This window comes from Aphis gossypii, unplaced genomic scaffold, assembly GCF_020184175.1.
Source record: "Aphis gossypii isolate Hap1 unplaced genomic scaffold, ASM2018417v2 Contig00620, whole genome shotgun sequence".
Classification (NCBI taxonomy): domain Eukaryota; kingdom Metazoa; phylum Arthropoda; class Insecta; order Hemiptera; family Aphididae; genus Aphis; species Aphis gossypii.
This window is the reverse complement of record NW_026083196.1, coordinates 18,380-42,070: the sequence shown is the minus strand read 5'-3', so window position 1 is coordinate 42,070 and position 23,691 is coordinate 18,380. Positions and strand designations below refer to the sequence as shown.

General features: G+C 30.8%; 1 protein-coding gene and 1 pseudogene across 1 annotated transcript; one reads left to right on the top strand and one right to left on the bottom strand.

Annotated features, from left to right (window-relative positions):
- Positions 1 to 15,559: 15,559 nt before the first annotated feature.
- Positions 15,560 to 17,713, bottom strand: LOC126554828 (uncharacterized; annotated as a pseudogene).
- A 4,229-nt stretch (positions 17,714 to 21,942) lies between these two features.
- On the top strand, positions 21,943 to 23,409 carry LOC126554831 (uncharacterized). The gene has a single exon (XM_050209851.1). It carries the CDS (start codon positions 21,943 to 21,945, stop codon positions 23,407 to 23,409), a length of 1,467 nt encoding a protein of 488 aa, XP_050065808.1.
- Positions 23,410 to 23,691: the final 282 nt, after the last annotated feature.

Genomic DNA, 23,691 nt, shown 5'->3' with positions numbered 1-23,691 from the left:
GATCTAGCTTTTGAAATTGTGAAAAAACTTTTCTGCACAAGAAGAATGAATAGAAATGCCCTGAAAAGTAAAACGGGTGAGATACTTATAACAGCCGAACAAAAGGTAAACAGATGGAAAGAATACCTAGAAGAAGTGTATACAAACCAATTTAGTGGAAATGTCCTAGAAGAAGAGAACTGTGTAGAAGATGAAGACAAAGGAGACTATATCCTCCAATCAGAAATTGATTTTGCTATAGAAAATCTTAAAAACAACAAAGCATGCGGTATAGATAAAATCCCAGCAGAACTAATAAAGTGTGCCGGTGAAGAAATAAATAAAGAACTTGGAAATATATGTAACGAAATGTACTTAAACGGGGAAATAATTGATGATTTCAGGAAAAGCATTATAGTAACAATTCCCAAGAAAAAGGGGACAATGAATTGTGAGGAATATAGGACTTTAAACCTCAACACGCATGCTTCAAAAATAATAACAAGGGTAATAAAGAATAGAATAGAAAAAGCAATAGATGCAAACCTAGGAGGAGATCAATTTGGTTTTAGGCGAAATATAGGAACCAGAGAGGCGACCTTAGCGCTAAGGATAATGTTAGAAAAACAGATTATACGAAACAAAGAAACCTTCATTGCTTTTGTAGATCTGGAGAAGGCTTTTGATAATGTAAAATGGAAGGAATTATTTAAAATATTAAAAAGAATCGGAATTAAATATAATGATAGAAGATTTATCTATAATATGTACAAAAGCCAAACAGTCATAATACAGATAGATGGGAAAGAGCAAGAAGCAAAAATAAAAAAAGGTGTAAGACAGGGTTGTATTTTATCACCAATGCTATTCAAATTGTACATTGAAGAGGCAATGAAAGAATTGAGAGAAGAAATACAGAAAGGAGTGCGAATAGGAGGAACAATGGTGACTGCCTTAAGATTTGCGGATGACATAGCTTTCTGTGCGGAAAGAGAAGACGACCTGCAAAATACCCTAGTAACAATAGATAGAATACTAAAAAATAAGTATGGAATGAAGCTGAACAAAAAGAAAACAAAAGTTATGGTTTGCAGTAAAACTAATCCGGTTCGACTCAACATAAATATCGGAAATGAACAAATAAAGCAAGTGCAACAATTCACATATCTAGGAAGCAATATAACAGAGGATGGTCGCAGCAAAACAATATAATCTGTAGGATAGCACAGGCGAAAAGAGCATTTCAAGACAAAAGCCACATATTAACTACCAATAGTGTTAGCCTGGAAATAAGGAAAAAATTCCTAAAAAGTTATATTTGGAGCGTAGCGCTCTTTGGATCCGAAACCTGGACAATAAACTCAACGGAAAAAAACAGGCTAGAAGCCTTTGAGATGTGGTGCTACAGGAAAATGCTCAAAATACCATGGACTGAGAAGGTAACGAATAAAGAAGTACTAGATAAAATAAAGGAACAACGACAAATATGGAAAAGTATTCAATCAAGAAGAGGCAAGATGATAGGGCACATTTTAAGGCATGAGAGCTTATTAAAGAAAATAATTGAAGGAGATGTTGAAGGACACATTGCAAGAGGAAGACCAAGAACAGAATACATGACACAGATAATGCAGGATACGAATAAGGGAAGTTACAAAGACCTGAAGGAATTGTGCATCGATAGAGAAGCATGGAGATCTGCAACAAACAAATCTACGGATTTATAACAAAAAAAAAAAAAAAAAAATGTATGTTGGGGAGAGATTGATAACAATGATGGGGTGACTTTGATTCTAAGGTATAAGAAGTTTAAATATTTTAATAGCTATTTTTTTTGGTTTAGTGGCTCGTAAATACAAAAAAAAAATTGGGTGCAGACCCTAGGGGAACTATCCAGACGATGTAATAGCTGAGGATGCCCTAAAAACTATAGTGAATGGCGAGTTATCAGTGTTGGCTGCTAGCAAATGGTTTAAAATCCCATACGGTGTATAACCGTTTTCATGATGAACATGTAAAAATAACTGGTGGTCAAACCGTTTTAAGTGAGGACGAAGAAATAGAAATACTTGGTGCAGTCATGAAATGTTAGGTAACCTAACCTGGGTTTTCTTTGTAATGGCCAAATTATTATTGAAAACTACCAAGGGAGTGCAATCAAGAAATTGTAAATGACACTGTGACTGAATATTTAAAAACTCTACGATATGATAAAACTGAACCTAATCGTAAAAGAAAAAAAAGAAATGTTGCACCCAGAGTTAGTGTTACCACAGCACTACTAGGATTGGAAACTAGCGATGAAGATGATGTTGTCCCATTTGAAGAAAGAAGTGAAGATGAAGTTGTTCCGATTGAAGAAATTCAAAATGAAGCCTTGCCAGATTACGAAATGCCATTGAAAAATAATATAAATATTGGGACATTCTTGTTAATGAATGTAATATCAGAAAATAGAAAAAAAAACCAAATACCGATATGTAGCAGTGATAAAAGACATTTCCATGGAAATTTACCAAATGAATGGATTAAAATCACTTGACACATCTTAAATCACATTTAAAGTATGCCCTAATGATTTATTTGATGAAGAAATTGAAGAAATTGTTGCGATTCTTAAGACACCGAAAATTGAAAAAATTAGAGGAAATATAAGATATATTTTTCCTCATGAAATTGATGTGTTTTAAGCTTAATTACCAAAAATGTTATTTACTTAATACTAATTATTACCTTATATTGTGATATAATACCTAAGAAGGTCACAGAGAGACTGATTACTTTATTACCTACTTATTTTATAATGTTTTGTTTAAAAAATGTATATAACTGCCTATTAATAATACTACCTATCTAAGACTGTCAGAGAGACTGACTCAATAATTAATTGTTACCTTATTAATTATTTTGTACTTACTGTTTTGTTTTAAAAATTTTATTATAAAATTGTTTTGGTTTAAAAGAAAAGCATAGTTGAATTTCAGTTATTTCAAAAAATCTACTAGTGTAAAAATCATATCAAAGTCACCCCGTAGGACATTTAACGCAATAACTTTTAAACTACTCAACCAAATTTTATGTGGGGCAAGATTTAGTGGTCTATAAACGGTACCATTAGTTTTTCATAGAAAAAAATGGGGGTATCAAAGTGACCCCACATACGGTGTAAGATTGATAGGAACATTAAAAAAATTATATTTAAAAAACTACATAAGTTTTTTAAAATATAACTTTACCTTATTTAAAGCAAAGTACAACTTGAAGCAATTACTTAAATTTTAAATTTTTATTTAGAAGTATGCAATAGTTATTAAGAATAATGAAGTGTAGAAAAAGTTCTACAAATTATCAGTCACCCCAAACTACAGTAGTATATAAATTTTAGATCCTTTTGCCCAGAATTCTCGAGTTAGATCACAAATTATTGGCAAGATAAATGATAAAAACTGTAAATATAATTTAAAAATTGGATTCGTGAGTTTGTTATAAATATTTTTAGTTTTAGAATCAATTAAGTATTCACCTTGAAAGTACAATTTTAATGAAGCATACTTTTCCAAAACTCTATTGACACAGGATAATATGGAAAGCTACCTCGTTTGGCATGGGTTTATGTCGCTTACTGTCAATATAACTTTGAAATTCCTTAAACTCTTTTTGACGCTTAAAACTGTATTTTAAGTAAGTATACACATCACGAACTAATATCTCTACTTCAATGGTAATTTTTTCACATGCATAACTAGCACATAATGTAAGAGAGTGGAAAATATATTTAGCTACAAAAATATGTAATACAGCATCTTCCAGTAAAGTTTTAACCGAATGTCTATCTCCAAACATGGTATTGGCCCCATCCGCAGCAAAGCCTATTAAGTTTTCTTTGAATGCAATGTTATTTTTATTGAAAATGATACTACATCATTGAATACACTCAATGCAGTAGCATTGCTGATTTGTATGAGGTCTAAAAACTGATCTGTTACTGTAAACGTCTCTCTGTCAAAAATTCGAACAACCAAAGCCAAGTGTTTGATGGATGACTTATCAGTAGACTCATCTAATATTAATGAAAAATATTGGGTTTTTTAGTTTACTCACCGTTTGTTCAAATCCAGTAGCACCAATAATATTTGCCACAATTTTTGTAGCTTTAGTACGGTTGCACGATATATTTTTAATAGTTTAAGATTCGGAACTAAGTACTTTGAGTATTTGGACGAGATGATCAGTTGTTCTAAACGCAATATTATGCTCCGAAATAAACATGGCCAATCGTAACTCTGCAGCTTTGACTAAATTGCCAGATTCGCTGGCTGTCTCAAGCATTTTGTTAACGGGAACAACATTTTTCACCAATTTAACATTTTTTGTATGTTTTTGTGATTTAAGATGTTTTCGAACTGCTGATAAACCACCTTTATTATCATCTTTACATAATGCACAATGATAAAATAAGTCTCCTTTTATACTTGGTCTCAGCCATCGACTAAATATTGGGTTTTTTAACCAATCATTGCAAAATGTATGTGCATACGGCTTCTTTTTGGGTCCAAATGAAGATTTCCGTTTAGACGATTTTCGATTTTCTTCGTCAGTTGAATCGACTTTGTCCAAATCAGTATACATTTCAATTATAAAAAACTGACGTCTACCACTATGATACACGAAACTACGAATTAACTTAATAACTGGCTGGATGACATGACAAATATGAAATAAATGTTAGTGAACATAGACATAGATTCTATAACCGCAAACAAAGAACTACCTAGTACCTAGTTATTGTCATATATAATTGTATAATATTGATTATTGATTAAAGATAAACATATTTTGGTGAACGAGAATTTATGATAGTAATATCATTATCACAAATCACATCGCTTCATCGTGATTTAATGATAATATACTCTTCATAAAATTAATAATTAATAATTAGGGCTGGGATTTTAATGAAAATGCATCTTTTTTTCTAGTGTTTCAAAACGTTATATCGTAAGTATAAAATGTGTTTTGGGCGATGCTGATTAGTTTAAAGTAATTTTTATTTTGCATTTTTTTGCATTTTTGGTCAAAATTAACCTTAAATGCATTTTTAAGGCCTTTTTTTGAAGATTTTACGGCATTTTCTTAGTTTTTAGGGCATTTTTCACAATTTGTTCATAAAATGAACGAAAATTGTTACGATTAACAAGATATTTTCGGCAAACTGCCGACGCGTCATGGTACGATTTATAAATAATATAGCACGACAATCGATTATCGCCGATAACAATTTTATCATAGCTAGGACTTTCCATTTAAATTATCGCCGTTATATACCTATTGGCTAATACGTACTAGCAAAAATAAGTTAAAATATTAAATATATATATTTTTTTTAATTATTATTTTATAATGAATGATTAAGAAAACAGAAATACAACAAAACAAAACAAGTAACAACGTACAATAACAAAAAATTAATTATACAATTTTTTTTAAATTTTTTATTAAGCTATAATAAATATAAATGCATTTTTGTATTGCAATTTTTTAGTTTTTTAAGTCATTTTTGAATTTTTTAAGATTTTTTAGGGCATTAAAATCCCAGCCCTATTAATAATTAAAGAAAAGTGTAAAATACGAATTTCAGATTTCTTTTTCGCTTTCTCCAAGTTGGTATTATTTTTCCAAAATTTCCTCAGATTATTTATTTCTCCAAAAATGTCCTCAGACCAATAAAATTTCTCCAGAATGAGGAATTTTCCCCAGACCTGGCAACACTGAGTCCGCCACCACGGCCTACAACGATACGACTTAGTTGCCTCTCCCACTAACGCCCCAAAGCGACATGCAACGTCAACGCGACAACACGGTGTTATGATCGCCCGGGTTTTAAGAACGTAAGAACGACGACCGACGATAGTATCACGTTGGATACGCCAGCCCTTGTCCGACCACGGAGATCGACCGATCATCAGTACATTAATGACAACGGTTACAGCTCAACAGACGCCGACCATACACCTGCGAGGACGATCTACAACCTATCAACCTCCGCCAAGTCCGGGTTAATGGAAGATATTGAATCATATTATAATATTTTAAAAGAAACTTAAGTCTATTTAAAAGTAGACGGGAAACCAAAAACCTCGGGATATCTCAAATGGGCAAATGAATGAACGTTGTAAAACCTCTTTACGAACGAATGAAAACTGAGAAAGCAATTAAACACAGAAAAAATAAAAACTAATTGTATGAAAGTTAAAACTCCTCCCCAGTTAAATTTAAAACAATTTAATAACTTTTTATCTAGTTCAATCGCTAAACGAAAAACGTTATTGATGATCCAAGCATAACAAATGATTCATTAGATTTTTCTCCCCCAATGAATAGTTCTAAATGTACAGAACCTCTAATTGATTAGCTATTTAAATTTGGTTTATTACCAACGACTAAGAAAGGTTATGCTTTATATAAAGATGTAATACCTCAAACACTATTAGTGTATTATGACGATCCAAATGAATTAGTTACTAGATTCAATCTTAAAACATCATCTCAAATTGTTGGTAGTACTGATTGTTCGGTACGTGAAGCAGTTACACGGCGTAACGGTTCATATCGGCAAATGCGTCGCTGCAGTATGCAGGCCGCCCGGCGCCTATGACCAGTACCGTTCGACCTACCGTTCGAGTCACCACGTTACCTACCGACCGACCGTTCATCGCTAGTTTGTTACCAATACCGTCATTGTTTTTTGTGTATCTTTTTTTGAACACGTACCGTCATCACTACCAGTATTGTTCACCTACCATTACCTTAAGCCGTTGATTGTCCAGCGGACTGCTGTCGCCTCAACACGGTTTTTATATATATATATATATATTGTTATTATTATTGTTATTATTTCGTTGCTAGTTTTACCTAATTTTATTCGTATTTATTTGTATTAATTACTGCCATCCGTTGGCCAGCACTATTGTCCCCCCTACTCCACCTAAAGTATTATTATTATTATCATTTTATTTCGAATAGTAGCACTCGGTGACACCGTGGCAAACATAAGTTGTTGTACCATTATTTATCTTTTTGATTCTCACATACCGATTATTCAGTCCATTTCTACCTCCGAACAGTTTGTAACACTGATATAAATAATGAAATCATTTCTATTTTAGCAGAATTACGCGAGAGGAATATTATAGATTAAAGTCTGAATTATTGTGTATAGCTAATGAGCTACATAGACCTGCAAGAAAAGTATTTCCCAGACGTAGTATAATAAAGGTTTTTAAAGATGACTTTTAGCAAGCTGATTTAATGGACATGCAATCTCATTCTAAACAAAATCTTGGTTTTAAATACATTTTGGTTGTTATAGATATATACACGAAATATGTATGGGTGAAATCATTGAAAAATAAAACAGAAAAAGAATGTACAAATGGTATGCTTAATATATTAAAACAAGCTAATCCAAAATTATAATAAACAGATAATGGTACAGAATTTAATAATAATCAATTTCAAGATTTAATGAAGAAATAACATAACAGTACGTATAGCGTTATCAAGTGTTAAATTGATGAACGTGTTATATGAACGCTTAAAAATAACATACAGTGAAAACTCTTTTTAACGAATCTGAAAGGAACAAGAGATTTCTTTCGTTATAGAGAGGGTTTAAATAAAAAACAAAATTTTATTTAATTATGTATAAAGGTATGTAATGGTATATATTATACATAATTATTTTTACATTATACTATACTTACGTATTAAATTAAATTGTTATTTCTATTACTATAAAAAAAATTATTATTATTATTTTAAATACAATATAATTTTTATACTATCACTTTATTTAAAATAGTTTGTCATCTTAGTTTGGACTTTTTTATTTTGCCAATATTGTTTTTGTATTTTTCTATGAATTTGTCCTATGTTTTGGGATAACTTTGGATCTTCATAAAAAAATACGTTCTTTTCTAATAATTTAGCCGCATCAAGTGCTTGTTGAATACTTGGTATTATGACTTCGTCAGGTTGTGCTTCCTTTTTATCTTCCTTTTACTACTCTTCGGCTTTTGTCACTGCATTTAGTATTTCTTCATCAGTTAACGATATTCTTGTAACTAGGTTCTCGACTATTTCTGCATAGTTTTGTAGATCCTCAGGAGTAAAAGCATGCGGAATTTTGAACTAAACAATCCACTCACTCAGTGATGTATCATCTTCTTTCTCAAATTTTTCTATTTCTTCTTCAACATTGACAAAACTGCTTCTAAGTCCAGCATGACGAAAAGAATGCCGTATAGTTTCTGCTGTTACCTCTTCCCAGGCTTTACTTATGAAGTTCACCACATCAAGCATATTGATAGAGGCATTGCCATCAGATTCGATAATTTCCATCAATATTTTCTTTCTATAGTGTCCTTTCAAACTTTTTATAATACTTTAGTCCATCGGTTAAAATATACTAGTTGTTTTTGTAGGTATCTGGTTCGGAATATGAATAAACGACACGTTTGTAACGGTGGAAATACTCTTTATTATATCGGTATGAATAAATAATAATAATAATAATAGTGCACGTCCGGCGACCGTTGTTCTGACTAGACTGCCTGTCACCGGTCGCCGCGCGACCCATTCCAGTCGCGTTATCGCGGACGAGAATAGAGCAGCCGCGGTCGTTGCGATAACATATTAGCTGGGAAAAATATCATTTCTATGTTCATAAGATTTGATGGAGTGGGATGAGCAGGACAATTATCTACGAGTAACAAAATTTTTTACCCCTTTAATTCTGCATCCCATTTTCTTATTTCTTCTTCAAAAAGTATTTATGTCATCCACGCTGACATATTTGCTTTATAAGTAACTAACAACCGTTTAATATTTTTAAAACATCGGGGGTTTTTTAATTTAACTATTACCATAATCTTTCTTTTTTCAGTGCCACTCATATTGGCTACTACAAACGTAGTGATACTTCTTTATCAAATTTTTCTTTTTCCTTTTTTCCCTTTGAATTTCAAAATTTTATCTGGGGTCATTTTTTGAAAAATACCTGTATCATCAGCATTAAAAACATCATCCAGAGTGTACTTTTCATTTAATTTTGGCCACACATTAATTAGCCAGCTGTTAGTTACTTCCAAGTCGACATTTAGTGCTTTTCCGCTTATTTTCCCCTAGGTAATATTGTGACGTTGTTTAAATTTTCCTAGTCATCCTTCCGAGGCCTTGAAATCTATAATACCACATTGTTCAGCAAAATTTTCAGCTTTAGTTTTCAAAATAGGCCCAGATATAGGTATATTATTACAACGTTTTTTATGAAACCACCTAAGCCGGGTCCAAGTCTTCAAGTTTTAGTTTTCTTATTTTTTTACTAGAACTTCCTTCTGTTTCAGCCTGTAATATTTTATCTTTATTCTTCCAGATAGTAGCGACAGTAGATAGACTGAATCCAAAACGTTTTCCCAATCACTTTTTTTTTTTACCTTTCTCAATCGCACGTATTTAAGCAACTTTTTGATCAACACACAATGTTTTTCTCTTACTTTCCATAAGGAATGTTGCACACTACTGTGCTCATGCGTATAATGTTAGACATCAAGTCGGTCTTCGATAATAAAATAAACATATTCGATATCGATAATAACGATATTAAAGTAGATAATGAAAGAATGTAATCGTTCTTGCAAATTTCGGCATTATCCGATTATTTTTATAATTTATATAATACGATAACACGTAAATTGCATTATGAAACATAAAATATTGTTTCGATGTTGAGAGTGATTAATACGTTATACAGAATGAATTGACGAATGGGTTATAAAGTAAACCAATCATTATAATGTAATGTTTACGTTGTTGACGCACCGCCACGGAGCTATAGAATCAATATCGCTAGCCAGCCGCAACGATACTCGCGGCGTGAATTTCTCCGATGAATTAACCTGTGCGTGTGCGACAGGAATGGGTACTTAACAACTAAAGGGTGAACAATAATATTACACAAAATTACGATATGTGCGCTTGGGCACGAGAACAACGTATTATTGTACAAATTACAAATGACAATAAATATTTAATAGGGGGATGTGATCACGCCTTAACATCAGCCTACTAATTACTGGGAATGACGATAGGCATAAGTGCAAAATATGATAAACAATAACAACAACAAAAAAAATCTTATCTGATCGTCAGTGATAATAGCCTGCAATGATAACGGCCGCAGCTGATTCCTGGACGGCGGCAAATGTGGCTGGTGCCAACTGGATACCAGACAAAACGATATATCACCAACCCCTGCACCTTCGAGATTGGGAGTTGCTACACATGACTGGTGCAGCGCTCACAGCGTAACGAGTTACCGACGTACAACAACGGTTATTGTTTAAATTTGATACCACGTTAATCTTTACCGAACGATCGCGAATCACGGGGGATTGACGAACGGACCACGCTCGACAACGACAGCAGCACTGTGACACAAAGCGCGAAAGCGCAATAGCCGAACAGCTTAGGATTGGCGCATCGACGAACGTGGTCGGATAATGTGTCGGACTCGAACAATATCACAGAAGGCGCGATGACTAAGGGGGGGGGGGTCACGGCCTGGCAAAACGGACGAACGGGCGTTTAGCGTTTAAGTCGACACGATGAGCCACGGATGGCAAGCACTCGAACACACAACGAGTACGCATAAACACCAAGAAAAAATAGGCGAGCGAAAACACGGGTGGTGCGGATGCGATAAACGTAACAGACCCGCCGAGTGTATAGAAAAAAAAGGCAACCGGTTGACCGCTAACGACAGAATACTCGGATGATGCCGCTAGCCCACGGCTGGAGAGGCAGCATATTCGCAGAAGGTGGGGAACGGGGTCGAACTTCGCGAAGGTTCGACGTCCATCGCGACGTACGTCAAAGTAGCTACAATGCTGCACGAACATACGTTATATAGAGTTTAGTTTTTCATTGTAAAGAGTTTTCACTGTATATAAACATTTTACTACGGCAGATACCTGGAATTAATATAATACAATATCAAAAATTATTTATAATTATAATAATAAAAACATAGAACAATTAGGTGTACACCGTACGAAGCTCGAACGAATACAAGTAAAATTAAATCAAATGAACAAATAGATAATAAAACATTTAATAAACCAAAATTTAAAACTAATGATAAAGTAAGGGTATAAAAACATAAACATATATTTAGTAAAGGATATAGATACACCTAATTGTACGACGGACATTTTTACAGTTTCTAAAGTTTAACATACAAACTCGATAAATTATCAACTAAAGGATGGATCAAATAATATAATTCTAGGTATATTTTACGAACAAGAAATTAAACTAACTGACTTTCCAAACACCTTTCATATAGGAGCTTATTATAAAAAAAGGTAAAGAAAAAAAATTTGTTAAATGGATGGCTTTAAATTCAAGTCATAATTCATGGATATCATCAGAGTAGGTGTAAAATGTATGTTCTGGATTTTTAGCCCTCCTGAGGCTGAGGCTGAACCGTCGCCGATTTGTTTAATCCCTCGCCACCGCCGTTCAGTTCAACGAATCACTGTTGGGAAAATTGATCACTTTTCCAGCGACTCCTAGAAACGACTCAACGTTCAACCAATTGAAACCAAGACAATCTAATACTATGTAGACGGTAAAACAATTGCAACTGCTGCTGTGTAAGTATAAAATATTTTATTTTATCATTATTAGCCCGTCTCCTATGGTGCAATTGTGCATATTAAATTTTATGTGAGGTATATATATTATATAATTTTATATATATATATATATATATTTTAGAAATACAAATTGAACTAGTGCTTGAAAGGAATACATTTTAAATAAATAATAAAAGGCTTGCTAACGCCTTATAGAAAATTGAATGGATAGATCACAGTGAATTAAAGAAATTGAATTATCGATACTATATATTGAAAATTTTATTGAGAGAATATTAAAGTATAAATGAGGTTAATTGAGTTCTATTGAGATGTATTGAGAATTATATTGAAATTGCGGAAGTTTTATTAAGCTATTAATTTTCGTGGAATTTATTTATTGGAAGAAATATTTTATTGGAAATTTCATTGAGAGTTATATTGAGCTATTAAAAGCGAGTTGTTTTGAATATTGAAGGCTTGGAAAGTCTATTGTTTTAAAATTTGTTAAGAGGAAATAAATGTAATGATATGCTCGATTTTACATATCATGATTTTTGTAAGTCGTTATTTTTATTTAATAAAATAAATAACGGTCGAGTTGTCGCACGCATGTAATATACTCTAAAAAACCCCAATAAATCAAGTCACTGATGATTGGAACGATTCCTATTATCTAATCACGTACAGGACACTGTACGGGATTATAACGGTACGTCGCAACACATGCGATTTTTTTCATGTGCCGCCGGAGACGGGGGATGGTCTGGTCAGGGTCGCTTTCACCGACACCTTTGATCGGGCCGGCGATGACTCTGGCGGACCTGGCCTAAATCGTCTCCTCTCATCAGTGCATGAGCACCCTTCATAGCGGTAAGTGCATGAGCACATCTAAAAAACATAAGTGCACGAGCACCTCTCAACCAGACAAGTGCAGGAGCACAGCATACTTACACAAGACCACTCAAAAGATCCTACCTACGACAACTTTACTGTTTCCTTTTTCTAAAACGAAATTTGTTGAAGTGTTTAGTTATTTCTTTTTGAGTGTTAAAAAAATTAACAAATTCTCTCCTTATCACGTCGACTGCAATCATAGACAGCTGCGGATAAGGTAAGATGCATGCGAATCCATATTTACATAATAGTAGTATTATACAGGCATTTTATTTTATTTATTAATTTATTGGATTCTAATAAATTAATAATTAATTTGGTATTTTGTGGGCGGTTTACTTGATCGTTCTCGAAGCATTATAAATATATTTGAGGTGATCATTCAAGGCTTGTGTCCCTTGTGATTGCCAATACAATTTATTTAGACTACTTCACATAAACAAAACAATTACTTTCATAAAAATAAAAATATTAATCAACATATTAATATTTTTACCTTTACTAATAACCATATTTTTAATTTTATTTTTCCTTTTTATTTATTTTTGCGTTATTACATAAACGTGAATGTATTGAATTGGAATAATAGAAAATATATTTTATTTAAATGAATATCAACTTGTACTGACGAACGCGATGTTTATCATTTTATAACAGCTTATGATTTATCTTGTACGAATGTTGAAAAAGGAGATTTATCAATTTTGACTAAATTTATAACTACGCGATTATTCGATAAGGCTTTACGCGTGTGTCGCACCTAACCGAGATTTGACGTAATAGGAAGGACTAAAAATGATTTTGAGGGATGCATTTGAACCACAAAGATCTACAATGTCATTAAAAATAGCACTTAATACGGTAATCGGTAAAAAAGACTAAGGAAAAAAAGAGCACGGAAAAAAAGAACAAGTAAAAAAGAACAAAGAAAAAAAAAAACACGGAAAAAAAGAACAATTTTTAAAAATTTTAAACAGTCTCCCACTAATCAATATGTATAACACCGTAATGTAATCAAAATTATTTGTTTTAAAATAATAATATTATAATATAAAAATATATCAATAAAATAATGTTATGGGCTATGAGATATCTATAAGATATCTACGAGATTACAAGGCTAAGTTAGTATGACCATGCCTCGTGTCAAGGGTAATGCGGATGCTACTATGACCATGACACGTGTCGGGATAGTAAGCGCACCAATAATTACAGTGCACTAATGATGCATTTGAGATGTTATTGCACATTCTCAAATTCGTGTCCGAATTTGCAACAACAACAACAAGGACACCTGGTTTTACCCAGAAGGCGACAACACGACGTAAACAAGAGACGCACCACAATATATAAGGGAGCCCGAAGACCAGCAACGGCAGATGTACCAAAGCTATTAACAACTGAGCACTTTCACGTCACTCAGCCACTTATTTTATTTGTTACATGTATTTTGTTTATATGCAATAAAACATATTACGTTATTAAGTTTAACTTTCATTCAAATTAACCATTTGGATTCAAATCTGATACTGGCACGCAACAATAAAAAATAAGAAAATTAAGCTTGTTGCTGGTAACATTTGTTTTAAAATAATAATATATTGTACAGACTATTGAGATAATAATTTTTAACCATTGGTGACACTGATTTAAAACACAAATTTATATAATTAATGATAACGTATTGTATGTGAAACGGCAGATAAGAAATTTACTAAACTCCTTTTACCATTTTTATATTCTTCGCACAACGTTACAAGTCTAATTTGCATTTTTTCATAAATAGTATGTTTTTTTTTTGGTTCATATTCGCCTATATCATTTTGAGCCAACTTCGTTTAATCGGATGCCACTTCTAAACGTATTTTGGAAATCAACGTCCATATCGTGGGATGATTATTTCCAACTAACTTACTGAATCTATGATTCCATCCTTCGGTTCTATTGTTTGTTCGGTCTTCATTATTCAGAGTTGTTTCGTGAACGTTCCATGTACTTGGAGGAAATATAGGTGGGCAGTTTCGCAGTTGTGATACTTAAATCGTTTCGTGCAATTCGTCTATATGTACCACTTACATAAGTGGAATCAAAGTATGTAACTAAATCTATGGCATTGTCACACATCACACTTTATAAATAATCCATGCCCGCTTTTACATCTGTTATAGGTAAAAAAGCTAAAGAATCTAATTTCCTACAATATTCACTAAATTCTTCATCATTCCTGTACAAATGTTCTAGACCTAACTCTTGTATCTTCCGGTGTACAGACTGAGTCAGATGATAAAAGCAACCTTTGGTTGTCACATGGTGTCCTATAACATTTTTAATTGCAAGAATCATGGCCGTTTCAAAATCTACATGTAGGGGAGAATGGGGGAATACCGGTCAGTGGGTAATACCGGTCACTAACATTTAAACAAAACTATCATATTTGAGGTTATACAAACACTTTTGATTAATAAATTATGATATCGTTATCTAAAATTTAATATGGCGTGATAATTGGGAGTTCAGCAGTTGTTCGAAAAATGATAATAGATAATTTTCTAATATTGCCATTACCAACATAACATTTTTTTTTAAAAATGTAACATAATTTAACATTTTAAATATGAGCTGCACTGATTAATAATAAATACTAAAAATTATAAAATATTAAAACGCAGTTAGTCTAAAAATAATAATAGTAAATATTAGTTAATATTAGTTAATAGTTATTACGTTATTACTTATTACTTATAAGTAATTATTAATTGGAAATTGAAAAAATGGATAATGTTAAAACAATTAATGTACATCGTTTTTAAGTAAGTCACTTTTATATAAATATGAAATTTGAGCTAAACTATATTAATCAATAACAATATTGTTTTAAAATTAATTTTTGGAAACAAACAAAATAGTCAATAATTAATCCACATGTAAGTAGTTGTTTTTAAACTGTACATTATAAATATTAAAAATTATAGTTAATAATAATACACAATAATAAATAAAATAAAAAATACTATAATAAAAATTGAATAAATAAATTAAATTGTTATATATTTTGCAGAAGTAGATCTGGTTCGCCTAAAATACATGAAATATTAATAGCTATACAAAAATTAAAGAATCTCTAATTAAAATTGTGAATTACTTGGATAAGGACCAATTTGCTGTGTTATGTATCCATCTATCCTATGACCTGCTCTGCGAAGAAATGTGACAATACGTTCATTAGAATTATCTTCAATTAAGTCACTAATGAACTGTTGAATTGTTCTAGTATTCTGTTCTCTCAAATTAATTGTCCGTTCCTGTCGAATCTAGGCATAGGTAAATGTAAATTAAAAAAAAAAAATTGTAATTTAAGAATATTTTTTGTTTTATAATAGGTTGAAACTTGCCTTCAGATCATTTGATGCCTGTTTAAATTCTACTTCACAAGTATTTTCTAAATACCTTAATTGGTCTATGGATGAAAAACAATATGTGACCAACTTATAATTAGCAACTGGCATTGACTGGTTAAATTAAAACTTACCAATAAACTCCCATATTTTTGGGTGAGGTCTTATAATCTTTAATAATACTGCATGGTAGCTCTCTAAATAATTATTTGTCCTAATATCTCTATTATATACAGTAAATCGTTCAGGCGTTATAGTGTTAAGCCAAAATGGAATTATATAATCATAAATAAATTGGTGGTACGCCAAGGCAACTTCATCATACTGCACCATGTACATTATTATGGCATTAACACCATCAACCACTGAAGGAACTCTGCCATTCCTTTCTGGTGGTAGGTATGGTAATGCAAGTATCTGAAAAATATTTAAATAAAGAATTCATCATGATCATTTATTTTAAATGTTTAATAATGTGTTAATAATAGGTAAAAAATTAAGAACCATCCGGAAAACACGAGCAGCAATAGAGTTTTTTTTTACTAAATTGTAAACACCGACCGATTTGTTTCTTGCATACCGCAGAATCGCCTAAATGAATTAGTACTTCTTAATACTTCTTACTTGAATGCTTAAAAAAAAACTCTCACTTGACAATAATGAAAATAGCAGCCTTGGTGGGTGATTTCCTTAAAAACTTTATGCACTGCATTAATTTGCCCAATTTCATAATCTGTTATAACTGTTATGTTTTGGTACTGTAAGGGTATTGTTTCTCTTATGTATAAAAATGCGGTATATATACTTTCAGATTTGCCATTTAAAAGTACCCATAACAGAGGATAGCTCTATATTCAAAAGAACAACAATTATTATTAAGAAGAAAAGAAAATGTCCTTTTAAGTTTCATGATTAATGAATATAGAAAAAAACATACAACATTTTTGTACACTATTTGAAAGGTAAATAGCTGGTAGCAATCATTGTCTACAGTCTTTGGAACAGTCTTAAATGTTCCATCACATCCAGCCACTGACACCTATAACATAACACTACTTACCTAACTCGAAAATAATAAGAAAAAATAATGTTCACCTACGTTTTGTAATTCGACTGCAATGTCCTGAATAAATGTTGTATTACAAAATATTAAACCAACCAACATTTCATCTACTATCAATGGCCCATGATAGAACCTGTAAATTAAAATAATCATTGATGTCTTTATTTTGTTTTACTGAATAGTGAATAACATTTATGTTTACAAATTTGGTTGGGCTTGAAACGTCAGAGTAAAATGTCGATTTTCATTCTTTTCCAAAAGCTGATATGCAACAGATTCTTTGGAGTTGGAGGGTATATAGATTTTCTTAATTTCCGCATCCTTTCTGTTGCTTGCAGGTATGTATAATTGTATGCTCCTTCTGGACAACTGAAAATGAAATTATTATATTAATTACTGTTGAAATTTATCAATAAGAATTGATTTATTTATAAATTGTAATTAATTATATTATATAATTATATTACTTCTTAATAGCTTGCATGTATAGAACTTTGGCTGAATAAGATGTAGGACTATGAGCTACACATTGTTCTCCAAGCATATTCCGCAATTCCCTCATTGGTGTTTCATCTTTTCTTGATTGATGATTATGCAACTTCCTCATCACAAAAGTATTGTCATTCGTGTCAACCGATATAGATCCTGTTGCTAGACATTTATTTTTATACTCCTTACATCTCACATAACTGCAAACATAAATAAAACTTCATTCACTTACTAATGTATTTTAATTGAATTTACATTTTTCGTTCTGTACTTTTACTCTTAAAGTACAAGTATCCTAAATTGTCCTTTATTATTTTTTCTGTATGATGAACACAAGGAATCATGGCATACGAGTTTGGACGTACATTGTTGTAATTTTTCCAAACATCAACATCCATGGGTTCATTGGGTTCTAACTGATTTATATTATATTCTTGAACTATATTTAAATCATTAAAAAATAAGTATAAAATAAACTGGTTTTGCTTAAAATTCCTGTTTTTTTTTTTAAAATTAATTTCATCACTTCGTTCACAATCCAAAAAAAAATTTATTGTTCGTACCTGGTAATGTGTAGTCGTGATCCATTAAATAAAAATTTGCCATGGTATAAAATTAAAAATATAATAAAAACTTAAAACAAATATGTGTATACAGGTTAACGGTTAAGTTTAAAAAGAATGTGTATGGCTTTGAGAGAACAAAACTATGGCATTGTTGTTACCTATCTTAATTTAGTGTGGTATATAACTGATATTATTTCACTCATTTGTAACTATAAATAAATAATATTGGATTTTCACTTATAGTGATAGACAATTAACTTTTCTTCTATCTGATTTGACATGCTGAACAAAGCAATAATCATCTATTATATTTATTTAAAAATAAAATGCACCACAATTGAAAAATGTTGTTTTAAGAAACCCTATGTATTGTAAATTAAATTTGTGTAATGCTTTGAATAATAAAAAAATATTATGGATAATTAGAAAAAATTAAAATATTGTATATTAAATTTTTTGTACAGTAAATTGATTACCCACATTTCATATTATTTAAACATCATAATATTGTACTTACTTTTTCCCTGTGACTTACATGATGTAATCATTATTTAAATAAATTAATAAAAATATACAAATACTCAATTACCATAAGTTTTCCATAAGTTTTCCTTCAAGTAGCTATAGAGAAATTTGAAGCATCATTATTAAAAATAGTTCCTATTTTGCAATCCTTGTAGAAAATCTATTGTTTTTGATTTTAAAAATACATTAAGTTTAGAAAATTCTTAAAAAATTTTTTAATTTTTTGAGTAATTAATTATTTATTATTATTATTAATTAATTTGTAAATTTTAAATAAATAAAAAAGTTTGTTGCATATTTTCATTATTTTTACTGCATATTTTATGGCATATTTCGATACTTTTTAGTGCTTATGAATCCACGCTCTGGTTATATTATTCGATATGAAAAGTTGCCAGTAGAAATCAGTCATAAATAAAAAAAAGTGGGCAAGTGAGTACCGCTCTGCTGTACATTAGGTGCCATATGGATCATTATTATATATTATAGGAGTGTTAAATTTGAATCCAATGATAGTTATCATTGTATACAAAAAACGATTCTGAACGAAGATGATTTGTCAGCCTAGGATATAATTTCTAGTGGTTGGTGAAAAAGGTGGTTTAAAAAAACCAGCTTATATTAAAAAATATTTTGAAAATTAAATCACGTAAAGAAAACGCGAATCTTAATAACTGGTAAAATTTTCAAGTATCTACGACTTATACTTTTTGAATAATAACAAATATTTAAAAAAAAAGGATAAATTGTTATCGTTACGCTATTTCGTTAAAATTTAAAATTCAAACGCACTTAAAATTTTTCCTATAATGATGCTTCGAGTTTTCTCTATAGATACTTGAAGGTAAACTTATGGAAAACTTAGTGTTGTATTTTTAATCCTTAGTTATAAACACAAAAAATTTTATGATTTTTCAACTTCAAATATTTCGCAAATATTCATCATTTTGACGAATTTTCGTCAAAATTTGAACTTCAAATGCTAATAAAAAAAAATTGTGCCTATGTATTCTGATAATTTTTTAATCACTATAAGAATAACATATGAGGAACTTTGTATTAAATTTTCAAGTATTTTGATAGGGCCAAAAAAATTTTATCGACACTTCAAAAATATTTTTTCAGAAAAATTGAAAATTTCAGTTGTTTATAAATAGCTCAAAAAAAGTTAAAATATTTTGAAATTTAAACACGTAAAGAAAACGCGAATCTTCATAACTGGTAAAATTTTCAAGTATCTACGACTTATACTTTTTGAATTATAACAAATATCAAAAATCGTTTGAGGCTAAACTGTTATTTAACGCGGTTTTTGTAAAAATTTAAATTTCAAACACTCATAAAAATTTTTTGTCTGAATCCGGTAGAGTTTTTTTTGCAGATATTTGAAGAAAAATGTATGGAAAACCTTGTACCAAATTTTCAAAACTTAGTTATAAAAGAAAAAAATTTTATGATTTTTCAACTTCAAAATTACTTGCAAATTTTCGCGTTTTCGACAGATTTCGTAAAAATTTGAACTAAAAACGCTTATAAAAAAAAAATTGTGACTAACGATTTTTAATTTTTTTTAGCTACATTAAAAACAACTCATAAGGAACCTTGTATTAAATTTCTCAAAAAAATCGAAAATTTCAGTGGTCTATAAATAACTCAAAAAAAGTCAAAATTTTTTGAAAATTTAACTATATACGGATACCACTGACATTAACATTTGGTGAAAATTTCAAGTATTTTCAGTGATTAGTTTTTGAATTATAACCATAAAAAAAAATCGATTTGGTCAAAAACTGGTTTTGCGTAAAAATTCCCGTTTTTTCGTCATTTTTTTTTTGTTTTTCTCGATTTTTTTGAAAACTGTTGGAAAATGTTAACTTTTTACCTCTATAATGCACCAAGGATATTCACTTTTACATCGGAAACCACCCCCATTGTTTGAAATTGGAGCATTATTTCGACTAGTTATGCTGTACACAGACACAAAAAAAAAAAAAAAACACACATCATTGTAAAATCAATACATTCATCACTTCGTTCAGAATCTAAAATGGGGGGACAATGTCCGCATTGGAACATTTCTCGGGGGGGGGGGAGTGGGAGAATGTCATGCCATGCCAAAAACAGTCGGGGAGAAAATGTCCGGAGGGAAATTGTCCGGTTACCTTAAAAAACGTTAATCAAAAACATAGTAATCAAAAATGTTTAAAAACGTTAAACAAAAACGAAACCAATAAATTAAAAACGTTTTCAATCCCTGTTAAAAAATCATTAAAATATGCAACAAATATGCATTTACGAAATTTATATTTAAAAATTCTTAGTTACAGTAAGTATGAAAAAAATATAAAATAATAAAATATAAACGTATAAATAAGAACACAAATAAATAAATACATAAATATTACTGTTTTTGAGTTACAACCATATAAAAAAATCGATTCGGTCGAAAACTGGTTTTGCGTAAAAATTCCCGTTTTATTTTATTTTTTTGTTAATTTTTCTATATGTTTTTGAAATTATTTCTTTTAATTTACCAAAAAACCAAATAGATTCAGTCTCCTACCAGAAAATATGTTGAATTAGGCAATCGAAGCATTTTTACTGTCTAGATGATGAAAGAAACAAAAAAATACAACACACCCATCATTGTAAAATTAACATACATTCATCACTTCGTTCAGAATCTAAAAAAAAATTAAGGATCTTATAAGTTTATATTATGATATACATTTAGACCAATCCAAAATGAATATTCAGTTCTAAAATAAAACCTTGTGTAATAATTGAGATATTTTATTTGGTGACGTTGGTATACATGTATGAGATAACCGATAAGAATGTCTTATCATTTTTCGAACAACTACCCTGTACCCGTGATAATTGTATGATTTTTTCCCGAACAAAAATGTGATAACATTTCTTATCACATTTCACTACTAAAATCTGAACACTTAATCATCCTTGTAAGGTAAGATTTTTTCCTTTTTCTTTACTTTGTTTTAGTAGAATATAATCCTTAATACATACAGAATATGTTCCTATACTTAATCTAGTTCTATTTATCAGCAAATTAATGTTTTAGTCATTTGTGTAAAACATATACGAAAGGGGTAATACCAGTCAAAGTGTGTGGGGTAATACCGGTCAATTATCATATTATACATCCCGACCGGTATTGCCCCATTTATATTTTAGTGCACAATTAAAATGCAATATTAATTAACAAATTAATTATAATATATCGTTATTAATTTGTTTATTTCTTTTAAATATAGTTCCCTACCTAGAAATTTGTTTATTATCATTGAATAATTAAGTATATTTTTACTTAGATGCCGCGTAAGTATGTTAGAGTTACAAATCGAGGTGATTGGTCACATGAAAACTTATTAAATGCTATAAGTGCAATTTCCAATAAGGAAATGAGCATTAGAAAAGCCTCAAAAGCCTATGGTATCCCTTTCAGCACAGTCCAAGAAAGGATTAAAAAGGGCCAAACCCAAATTTTAAATCTTGGGCGTAAACCTGTATTTTGTATTGTTGTAGAAAATGATATGACTGAACATATAAAAGATTTGGCAAAACTATTTTATGGAATTACACCTTTGCAATTAAGAAGTGCTGCTTTTACGTTTGCAGAAGATAACAAACTTGAACACAATTTTAATAGTAGTCTTAAACTTGCGGGAATAGATTGGTTTTATAATTTTATTAGACGTAATCCATCAATAACCATTAGAAAACCTGAAGCAACCAGTATTAGTCGTATAACAGCTTTTAACAAAACTGAAGTTTCACTTTTTTTTGAAAATCTTGAGATGTTAATGGAAAAATATTCATTTGTTCCTTCGCGCATTTTTAATATGGACGAAACCGGAATTTCCACCGTACAAGACCCAGGAAGAATAATAGCACCTAAAGGCCAAAAACGTGTAGGTTCTGTCACGAGCTGGGAAAGAGGTAAAAACGTAACTGTTATTTGTTCCATGAGTGCGTCAGGTACATTTGTTCCTCCTATATTTATTTTCCCAAGAAAGAGAATGTGTCATCAATTACAAAGAAATGGTCCTCTAGGTGCAGTATATCAGTGTACCAAAAACGGGTGGTCCAATGAGGATATTTTCCTTGTTTGGTTACAGCATTTTGTTAATCATACGAAACCATCAACGGCGGAACCCGTTCTCCTTATATTAGACAACCATGGAAGCCATATTAATTTGCCTGCTTATGATTTTTGTAAAAAAAATAATATAATTATGTTGTCATTGCCACCACATACCTCACATCGAATGCAACTTCTTGATGTCACATTTTTTGGACCACTAAAGCAGGCATTTAAAAGAGAATGTGATTTATTTATGAAGTCAAATTCACTTGTAAAAATAACCCCGTATGATTTGGCTGAACTGTTTAATAAAGCATATTCTATAGTGGCAACAATACAAAAAGGTGTATCTGGGTTTAGTTCGACAGGAATATATCCAATGAACCCAAATATTTTTACCGAAGAGGATTTTTTCGCAGCTAACACATTTGCTACTGACGATACCAACACCTTATCTCCAGTTGTTATTGAAATGAATTCTACTTCTGAAGAACCATCATCAAATTCTACAAATAATGTTTTAAAAAACTCCGTGCCTTCTACATCTACATCGTCGGAATATCTTGTTACCTTTAAATCCATTACGCCAATTCCAAAAAAACCATCTCCAAAAGTGGTTCGCCGAAGATCTGCAAAACAGCACTCTACTGTTATAACATCTACTCCAATGAAAACGATACTCGAATTAAAATAAAATAAAAAAAAAACGAAAAGAAAAAAAGAAAAACCTACCGCTCCACCTCAAAAAAAAAAACAAAAGCCTAAACCAAAGAGTGAGTAAATTTTTTATGATTTATATTCATACAAATTATTTTATTAAAATGTATCTTTACTAACTATTATATTATTTAACTTTGTTTAGAGTCAAACAAGAAGAAATTAACAAAACGAAAATTATTTGAGGACATCGGTTCTAGTTCAGATAGTGATGTTGATATGATAGAAATAGTTGATGACAACAGTGATGATAATGTTA

Excerpts from the sequence above, each read along its gene's own strand:
- LOC126554831 (XM_050209851.1), top strand. The coding sequence starts at position 21,943 with ATGCCGCGTAAGTATGTTAGAGTTACAAATCGAGGTGATTGGTCACAT.